This window comes from Eriocheir sinensis, chromosome 3 (genome assembly GCF_024679095.1).
Source record: "Eriocheir sinensis breed Jianghai 21 chromosome 3, ASM2467909v1, whole genome shotgun sequence".
NCBI lineage: Eukaryota > Metazoa > Arthropoda > Malacostraca > Decapoda > Varunidae > Eriocheir > Eriocheir sinensis.
In genome coordinates, this window is record NC_066511.1 from 16327544 (window position 1) to 16338002 (window position 10459).

At 42.5% G+C, this 10459-nt stretch overlaps 1 protein-coding gene across 2 annotated transcripts; it reads left to right on the top strand.

Moving 5' to 3' along the window:
- Positions 1 to 447: 447 nt before the first annotated feature.
- Positions 448 to 10182, top strand: LOC127003408 (dynein axonemal assembly factor 11-like). Of its 2 annotated transcripts, none has more exons than XM_050870034.1 (9): positions 448 to 1003; positions 2364 to 2531; positions 2954 to 3128; positions 3467 to 3603; positions 4097 to 4175; positions 4827 to 4941; positions 5258 to 5382; positions 6482 to 6647; positions 9517 to 10182. In XM_050870034.1, exons 1-9 carry the CDS (start codon positions 994 to 996, stop codon positions 9532 to 9534), a joined length of 993 nt encoding a protein of 330 aa, XP_050725991.1. In that variant the 5' UTR covers positions 448 to 993; the 3' UTR covers positions 9535 to 10182. The 2 variants fall into 2 exon arrangements, with proteins under 2 accessions (XP_050725991.1, XP_050725981.1); XM_050870024.1 differs by having other exon boundaries at positions 454 to 1003; positions 3425 to 3603.
- Positions 10183 to 10459: the final 277 nt, after the last annotated feature.

Below are 10459 nucleotides of genomic sequence, written 5' to 3' on the forward strand. Positions count from 1 at the left end.
TGATTATCCGACATGAGTTTTTTTTCCCAGTTTTCTCCCTAAATCAATATTCGGTGGTTTATTCAGCACTTGAGAATCCTTTACGAGCCACTGCTTTTCGCTAACAAGCTACAATTAAATAAACGCGATTTGCATGAAAAATATCAAATAGCTCGTTATTAAGACCTTTTACTGTCTGATCATAGCTGAAGAATTAATTAGTTACGAAAGATACGCAATGAATGTGCAGGCATGATGGCGCCGACCACCAATGCCAAATCAACGTATTCATTACATTGTACTTACCGTTTTCTTACACTTAACCATCGCAGAATGATACCAGTAATTAATCACTTCAATGATAACTATACACAAATCTAGTTATTGGGTTGGAGGAGACAGTTATTGGGTCGAAAATCGGGTGAGTACGACGATCTGGCACCATGAAGCCGCCGCAGCGTTACCATGGCGACGAGAGGACGCTAGGGACCGGTATCAGCTGACTCCGACGTGTCATGGAGTGTTGTTAAATTGCACGTGTTTATTATAATAGTTCATGTAAATCACCCCTTGAGGATGAACGAATGAGCCGAATCGAGAGTGCGGGCCATGAACTGCTAATATCAGCCATGTATATAATGTCCTTGAGAAGCCAGCCACGCACCGCTGAATAATCTTACTCAGAGGTCATGTGATGCTCTTCCGAGACGGTGACGGCATGCAAAATTTACTGCTTTCTTATGCAACCAGGTGCCAATGAACTTTAGGTGACTGAATTGCCCGCTAGTAACGACGAAGTTAATGAGTGTTCGTGCAATAAAACAGATAAACTGAATCTCCATCTGTGAAAAAAATGAGGCACCACGATTTTATACAACTTACGCTTCTAACAAAAAACAACATCGTTCATATTTGCTGACTAGGGCGGAAAAAAGCGGTGTGTGTGTGTGTGTGTGTGTGAATCCACGTGGTACCTCAACCGGTAACTCGTACGGCAAATCCAGTCACGCAGAGATGGTGAGAAGTGAGTATTGCAAGCCTTCGTATCAGCTGTTTCTATTAAGTCTGTTTAGCCAAGGCAGCAGCATCAATAATCTGCTACGTGAGGCTGCAAGTTAAGTGTCTAATTACTGAGTGAGAGGCAGAATCTAATGTTTCTCACGAGTGCTGGGTCTTTTCGTGTCTGGCTACAAACTAATCAGCCTACAGATACCCATTTGTTACGTAAGCCACAAACAGTCGTTCATTGAGTAGCGGACCACGTGGGGGCAGGACGAGGGCGGAGAAAAAAAAATCAAGGTTAGAAGTGCCGGCTATAATAATTTAAATGTATAAAATAAAGGTTACGAACTCCACAAATACTAAAATTATATTAATTCTTTAAGCTCATGAGGGTGCGACACCATTTTTCTGTAGTGTGTGTAAGAAAAAAACTATAGAACAAGCTATGTAAATTTCTTCCTTCCGGGTTATAACTTTAATCTCTCTCTCTCTCTCTCTCTCTCTCTCTCTCTCTCTCTCTCTCTCTCTCTCTCTCTCTCTCTCTCTCTCTTAAAAAAAAGTCACATTTAAATTTGAAGCAGCATATTCCTTCCTCCTTTCCAAACATCTTTCTCCTTACGACTTAACCAAATTAGAGCACTTTTCTGGTATATTCTTCCAATTTACTTACAGAGTTACTTCACAATAATAATTACAATTGGGATGGTGTTAAAAATGTTTGGTAGATTCCTCATAATATTCTTGTTATAATAGCGCGAAGGTATATCAGTAGGTGAGAGTAGATATCCGTTATGTAGGGGGTCTAGGTGCTGGCGGCAGAACAAAAAGTCAAGTGAGTTAGGAAATGACTTTATCTATTAGGCCAAAAGGAACGGACAAGGAGCACAACGTTTTTCGGCCTCATGCACGCTGGGTCACTGCACCTGATGAAGGGACGGACTGACAAAAGGTGTAAAAAGATTAGGGTAGTCAAAATGATAGTGGATGGGGCATAGAAAATCATTTGTCTAAAATCTCACAATACATCTGGCACATTTTCATCAGCAGGGGGAACTAAAAACAAGAATTGCAACGTTTCACCCTCATATCTTTAATTTACGTGTGTGTGTGTGTGTGTGTGTGTGTGTGTGTGTGTTGCGAGTGGCATAAAGCAGTGAGTAATGATTAGGAACTGTTGACTTATTGCAGTGTAAGCGGTAATAATTCTCTCTGTTGTTGTTGTTGTTGTTGTTGTTGTTGTTGTGCATTGAAACTATCAGGAGGTATAAGAAAGGCAAACTACTACTACTACTACTACTACTACTACTACTACTACTGATCGTCTTTCCCCCCTCATCCTCCGCCCCCCACCGCCCCTCACCACCTGCGTCCACGCCTGGCAGTCACTCTGGATCTGGTTCGCAAGCGCGCCGAGCACAACGACGGGGAGCTGTCCACGCTGGAGGAACTCTCTCTCCACCAGCAGGACATCGAGCGCATAGAGCACCTCCATCGCTGGTGTCCGAGGCTGAAGATTCTCTACTTACAAGGCAATATCATCTCCAAGATCGGTAAGGTTCTCCTCCTGTAGTGACTTCGCTGGTTTATCTTCTGGGAAACTAGTATTTATCCATTTATTCAAGAAGTTCAAATTAAATATAAGGCAAAAAAAATGTATACTGGCTGACTTTATAGTGAATTTCCTTACTTAATTATCTCTATTACATGTAATTTACTTTTTACCTCTATTTATTTACTATAGACTCCTTACCTTCGTAATTATCAGTTCTACGAATATTTGGTGCCTCGATGGAGTGATTCTAAGATCAGCGGAGACGTATAGAGCCACGGTCATCCCTTTCAGATCAATATAAAACCCCAAATATTAAATCTGAAGAGACCCTTTCCGATATAGCTCTTTGGTCTCATTGTTAATGCTTCCATCCTTCTTTCAATCCCGTAAAATCATGCCCCACTCTGACCTAACTTGCAGAGAACATGGGTCGTCTTCGTGACCTCGAGTACCTCAACTTGGCCCTCAACAACCTGGAGCGCGTGGAGGGCCTGGTCAGGTGCGAGTCCCTGCGCAAACTCGACCTCACCGCGAACTTCATCACGGACATCGCCTCCCTCGCGAGCCTCCAGGAGCTGCCGTGCCTCACCCAGCTGTTAGTCACGTGAAATGGATGTTTATGTGTTAAGTGTTCCTATCTTTTAATATATTACAAGTGTTCAATATACTTTCGCTAACACGTTTTTTAATGGATTTATCACTAAAGGCACACTCTTCACGCAACTATCAGAATATGTAATGTTAACACGAGCATTCACAAGGAAGTGTGTCTCATATCATTATTCTACGTGTATGCCAAAAAAAAAAAAAAAGAGTATAATGACACCTTGAAGTAATGCCTGATCTCATTTATTTATTTAAGCGATTCCTTTTACCATGTAACTCCCATAGGTACATGACAGGTAATCCGTGCACCACCTACCGCGGCTACAGGCCCTGGGTCATCTGCATGTTGCCGGGCCTCGAGGAGCTGGACGGGGCAAGGGTCACGAGGTCAGAGCGGCTCCGAGCCCTGCAGGAACTGGCCGAAGCAAACACCACCGTGATGGCCGACCAGCAGCAAGCAATGGGTGAGGAAGTGTAAGAAGAGAACTCGTATTCTCAAACATTTCGGGGCTTACACACCTACATTTGACAAAGCTTTCGTAGAGGTTATTGTTGGGGGTATTTTCATGGGTAGTTTCTTGAACCTAGTGATAGTTTGGCAAGGGTACTGAACCATGAACGTGAAAACCACTCATGAGAACCTGAAAGTTTTGGAAAGTTTCGTTTAGTCGGCGCAACTTCTGTGGTCATATGCCGGAGAGAGACAGGACGGGGAAGGAATTATAGAAGGGAACAGAACCCAGGAGACGGGACACAACCCCCGATTAATACCTGGTACCCATTCACTGCTGGGTGGACAGGGGCGTAGGGTATTGGAAAAGCCGCCCATTTTTTTTCCACCCATGAGAACCTGACTAACCCCCTCTGAGAACCCAAAGCGTCTGAGAATACGGAGAATGCGGTGTTGAACTTCTTCGTCTCTCCCGTGACAAGCGTGACGTTATCGTGTGTTTGCAGAGAAAAGAGCCGCGGAAAGGGAGACTTGTGGGCGTGACGAAGAAAGTAGCAACGAAGAAGACGAGGAAGACGACGAAAAGTAAGTAGAATGAGGAAAAAGTCGGTAGTAGAAGTAGGTAAGTAAAAGCATGTAGCACTGCAATTGGATTTTTTTAATATTTATTTACGTAACCTTTCTACAACCCCCGTGACTGTTTATGCTGCTTGTGAATTTGAGCGTCAACCACCTCCCACCTGTTCTTTCTCTGGTAACATTAGAATCAGATTAGTTTAAAGCCAAAGTCAACATCTACCCGTTAACTCTTTAAGGCATTGTTTTTGTCCCTCCCTTTTTTATTCTTCTTTTTACATTATTGTCGCTGTCTTTTATTTTTCATAGCCATGTCTGATCATCGAGGGGAGTCTGTTAGAATCTATATCAATTTATCTTTATTTTCCTTTGATGCACTTTCATGGATCTCAATACTATTACTACTGCTACAACTACTACTACTACTACTACTACTACTACTACTACTACTACTACTACTACTACTACTACAATAAATACCACTACTACTTCTGCTTCTTCTTCGTCTTCATCTTCATCATCATCATCCTTTTCCTCTTCTTCTTCTTCTCTTCATTACCCTTAACTATATCCTCATCATGGGAAACATCACATCATCGGACATACAAACATATAGTTCTTTCAATGATTCTCCGACCCTTTTCTCTCCTTCTTCGTCAGGTGGTGGGCCGGCGCCAGCACCCACACGCCGGAGACTCGCCTCGCCATGCATCGCCGCATCGCCCGCACGAGGAAGGACACCAACACACGCAGCCTCGCCGATGGATGCAAGAAGGTGGGTGGTGGGTTTGTCTATACCTCCACGATGCAGTATTATGTGGCGTTTGCATTGTTTGTCGGCAACTCATAGAAAACTTAGAGGTGCAACAGAGCAACTATAGCTAAACATGCTGGGTAAGAGGTTTAATAATCCTTTTGCGAAATTTGAAGGATTATGCGCTGCTGACTCATGACCTACCTAAACGTTACAACAAAAGCGTGAAGTGCGTCTGTCCTCTACGATTATGTGTTGCTGACTCCTCAATTACCTAAACAAAAGCGTTAAGTGCGTCTGTTCTGACCTAAAATGACCTACCTTGACACCATTACAGAAGCGTGAGGTGCGTCTCTTCACCGCCGACGGCCGCCCCCTCAACACGAACGCTGCCAACCTCGAGTTCACGTTCACCGAGGACGAAGAGAACAACCGCTTCGTGCTGGATGTGAACACGTACAGGTGAGAAGAAAGCTACTCACCTGTTGTCTCTAATAATTTGGTTGCTACTTGCTGTGGTGGGAAGAAAATAACGGAGACAAAAAAACGGAGTAAGAATGATGATGGTGTGATGGCCGCGGTAGTAGTTATAGGATAGTATAGTATTAGTGTTAGTATTAGCAGTAGTCCAAGTCGTAGTAATAGTTTTTTTGTTGTTGTTGATGAAATTGTTGTGTTGTTGTTATCGTGTTGTTGATGTAGTGGATGCATAGTAGTTAACAAGGTAATAATAGAAAAAATAATAGCAAAAATAATACAAATAACAATAATAACAATACTACTACTACTAAAAATAACATTAACAATAACCATAATAATAGTAATAGGTGAAAACAACAGTAATATAATCAGCAACAAAGCAACAGCAAAAAACAGCAACAACAATATCACCGCCACTAACAACAACAACAACAGCAGCAGTTCTCGCATCGGGTCACATTCTTTGCACTTACCCTTCGGCCGTTTACTGGTGAGGTGGGGCACTTTACCAATTTAGTCCCCTGGTATATATATATGGTGTGTTGTCTGGCCTCTTCTAGTCTGCTATCCTTGCGTATTCTTGTGTTGGACGAAACCTTCACTTAAAATCTGTGCTTCAAACCGTTCCTGTTACTACTTTTGTTTTGTATATCTAATTTTTTGACATTATCTTTCTTTGTACGACGAAAACTCTTCCAACACCTATTAATTCTTTCAAGAGTTGACTAATAAGACATTTTTGGAGCTGAACTGGTGCTTTCTCTTTGGCTTTAAACTTATCAATATTTACAAGAAAAAAAAACCCCCAGCCGTAGAAACAAAAAGATATCATGAGCTAATCACACACACACACACACACACAAAAAAAAAACTAATCCTTCCCCTATACACAAGCCCCTTTACTATCCCTTCCCCTATCCACCAATCCCTTCACTATCCCTTCCCTTATCCACCAGTCCCTTCACTATCCCTTCTCCTATCCACGAGTCCACCATAAAAGAAAAGTATAAAAACCAAGAGAACATTCCCCTCAATGCCGCTCAGAAAACCAATACCTATGAGCCTCGTGTCCTCTGCTCAGGCACCTGGACTCCTCCCTGCTTACCTGTGACGTGCAGCCGTGGTACGTGCGCGTCACAGTGAGGGGCAAGCCGCTGCAGCTCGTATTAATGGAGGAGGTGAGGCCGGGGCGAGCCGAGGCCAAGAGGTCGCAGGTCACCGGCCACCTCGTCGTGACCATGCCGAAGGTGAGGAAGGAAGGGAGAGGAATGGATGTCCGGTCAGTCAGCCTGCTTTTGTGTTTGAGCCATGTTGTTGAGGATCATGGGAGGAGGGAGGTGGGGGGGAGAGGGAGGGGTTCAGTAGGTTCTTTTATGTGCCTAGGTCATGATTTTAAACAACAACATCAACAACAAAATCTCATGTGTCTGTCATGATACTAAATAAAAAAAAAAACATGTATACATTTTATCCGTATAACATTGAAATACTGGTTCTTGCTACTGTTGTCACCACTGGCACTACTACTACTACTACTACTACTACTACTACTACTACTACTACTACTACTACTACTACTACTACCGAGTAACACGTCCTTCTCGTCACTTCTTTCTGAGTGTTTCCTTGCAATAAAAATAAGTTGTGAGGGAATGAGACTGTTTATCACGACGTAAACAGTAAGATCCGCCAGTAATACTCTCTCTCTCTCTCTCTCTCTCTCTCTCTCTCTCTCTCTCTCTCTCTCTCTCTCTCTCTCTCTCTCTCTCTCTCTCTCTCTCTCTCTCTCTCTCTCTCTCTCTCTCTCTCTCTCTCTCTCTCTCTCTCTCTCTCTCTCTCTCTCTCTCTCTCTCTCTCTCTCTCTCTCTCTCTCTCTCTCTCTCTCTCTCTCTCTCTCTCTCTCTCTCTCTCTCTCTTCATTTCTCATCATTCTCTCTTCTACTACTACTACCATTATCATTACTGTCCTACTTCTTCTTCTTCTTCTTGTTCTTGTTCTTCTTGTTCTTCTTGTTCTTTTTGTTCTTCTTTTTCATCATTTTCTTCTTCTACTACTACTACCATTATCATTACTACTACTACTACTACTACTGCTACTACTACTGTCAATACCGTGTTTATGTATTCGTAGGTCTATCTATGAGTCTACCTGCCTGTCTGTCTACATGTTTATTGCTGTCTGTGTGCCTATCTATCTGTCTGTCTGTCTCTCCATTACTGCATACAGGTTTCCATAGAGTGGCTTGGCTTGCAAATGTCAGACTGGGTCGTTATCGTTTTTTGAGCCATGAACTCTGCCCTTTACTTCTTGCCCTCCTCCTCCCTCCCAATATACACTCCGCCAAACTGTAAAATGAAGGTCAGTTGGCTTCAGTGATTATAGGGGTGGCGTGGACGTTTATTTTTATCTATTTACTTATTTATGTTTTTACGTTCGTCCGAAAGTACTGGTAAGCTTTTCTTGATAAGGCCTATCGTTCGGTCCCAACCCGTTAGTGGCGCAGGCAAGTGTTTTATAGTGGCACCAGTCTTGCTTGGTTAATGCTGTCCCTCCGAGCTCCACTTGGTCCTGTTAAGAGTGTGTCGCTTGATTCCGGGTTGACAATTTTTTTTTTTTTACCGAAAGGGAAGCAACTCAAAGGCAAATAAAACAAACAAACAAACAAAAAAAAGTTACTAACATTAGGGAAAGTAGAGAAGAGTGGCCGAAAGAGAGATCAAGTAGCCAAAAGAGGGGTCAATCAGTCAGTCATAAGTGGTCATCTGGACAGGTCTCTTCGCTCCCTGTTGAAGCCCGTAATGGCAAGACTATATATACAAACTTGAATAAGCGTGAAGAGGTTATGTCATTTTGGCCACTTGAGTCATCGGAGTTCGCATGACTTTCTTTCCTCTGTTAGCATTTGTTACTCTGCATGGCGACAACATTCCAGTCAATAAATATAATAGAGGCAAGTTCTAATTATGGTTCTTTTCACATTGCTTGAGAGAGAACAATGAAGAGTTTTTGTTATCGGAAACAGATGATTAGAAGAAGGGTTGCATTTTTATTATTATTATTATTATTATTATTATTATTATTATTATTATTATTATATTATTTTCATTATTATTATTACTATGATCATTCTGTTTCCAGGTTGATATTAGTGATTTGCATCTTGTATATTGATTAACAACTAGATCAGAACAACGAATATCTCTCTCTCTCTCTCTCTCTCTCTCTCTCTCTCTCTCTCTCTCTCTCTCTCTCTCTCTCTCTCTCTCTCTCTCTCTCTCTCTCCCCATCCCATGAATCCCAGTTTCTAGCCCAATCTTTACCCTAAATCCCGCCCAACTGAGCACCACAAGTAGCCCAACGACCACTCAGTCCTCACTTCAAACCAGCCCAACCAACCTTCTCGTCGCAGCCCTTGAGACCTCACACTACCAGTTAGGCGAGCCGAGTGTTGACGAACAACTCAAGGCAAAAACTCAAACTCAGAACGGCGTGGGAAAGTGAGTCTTAAATGCACTTTGAGCAAGGATGATATGTGAGTGTCGGGTGTATACGTTTCAAGTTGCTCGCCAAGTCACAGGTGTGTATAATGGGACAAGTTTAGAAAGGGTTAAGGTATCGTGGTAATTGTACGCTTTAACCCCCCCCCCCCCCTTGACTTGACTGCTTCACGAGAGCAACACGTTAGGCATTCAATTCACGTTTATGTCTATAGAGCCTATAATCTCAAACATTTCGGGGCCTACACACCCAGGTTTAATAAGGCTTTCGTAGTAGTCGTGTCAGTATGTCCATGGGAGGTAGTTTAATAAGCCTAGTGATAGTTCGACAAGGCTTCTGCATCATGAAAGTGACAAACATTGATGAGGAACCGGCTAATCTCGTTTGTGACCTTTGGAAGTAATTGAACTGAGAGGCGGAAGCGTCTGAGAATACCACCAATTATTTATAAAGACGCAGCGGAAAGGAAAGAAAAGATAGCTAAAAACAGTTAATACTACTTTCATTCCTTTTGCATTACTGTATCTGATCCTCTATACGCGCTGCTAATCCACCAAAGAATAATTATAGGGCACGAAAAAGATAACAATGTATCCAACGCTTTTTTTCTTCTTCAGAACTTCGAATTATCTTGAGGTTGGAGAGAAGACACCAGACGTGGACTACACCAACATCGTCAGCCAGGACAGCACCAACAAAGACAGCATCAGCACAATCAGCAGCAGCACCTCAGCAGCAACAGGGACTCGCCGCCAGCCCGTCCCCCCACGACCTGATTCTCCTGACTTCGTGGATGACGCCTCTGTTCCGCCTCTTGAGTAGTTTTTCTTTATTTCTTTCTTCTCTTCCATTCTCTCTTTCTCCCTTCCTTCCTTCATTCTTTCCCTCCCTCCCTCCTCTTTTTCTTTCTTTCTTTCTTTCTTTCTTCGTCTGTCTGTCTGTTTGTCTGTCTGTCTATCTGTCTGTTTGCTATGGTATGGTCATTATCGCCAAGCCTCTAGCCGCAGCTCAGTCCCATCAGCTTCACATCACAACCAGTGCATCAGTTGTTTGTATCAATTGTTTTAAGCTTACATATTTATTTACCGTTTCCAGAGCTTCCGCATGAGTGTCTATTTGCTCGATTTGAACATGACCGGTGAACCAAACTTTAATCTTCTTCATTTTCATTTTAAGCCCATCTTGTAGACTCCCTGTTTAGTTCTTGTATCGTAAGGTGTAGATCATCATTAGTCTCGTTAAAAGGAAAATATCATCAGCAAATTAAAGATTACTTAAATATTCGTTTCCTATATTAAACTCCTTGATATGGTATGCTCCTGCCTAACCTCTTTTTCTAATGGTATTTCAGTCAACAACATCTGCACGAGGTTTATAGCCGCTGTTTCATCTTTGTGTAAGTCATCGAGTATTCTACAATCGATTTCAATTCCTCCCAGCTCTCAAATCATATTCAGGAGCGCTTTATTTTTTTATTTTTTTATTTTTTTACCGAGTCGAATGCCCTCTCGTAGTCAATAGATGCCAGATACAGCGGTTTCTTATGGGGAACACACACAC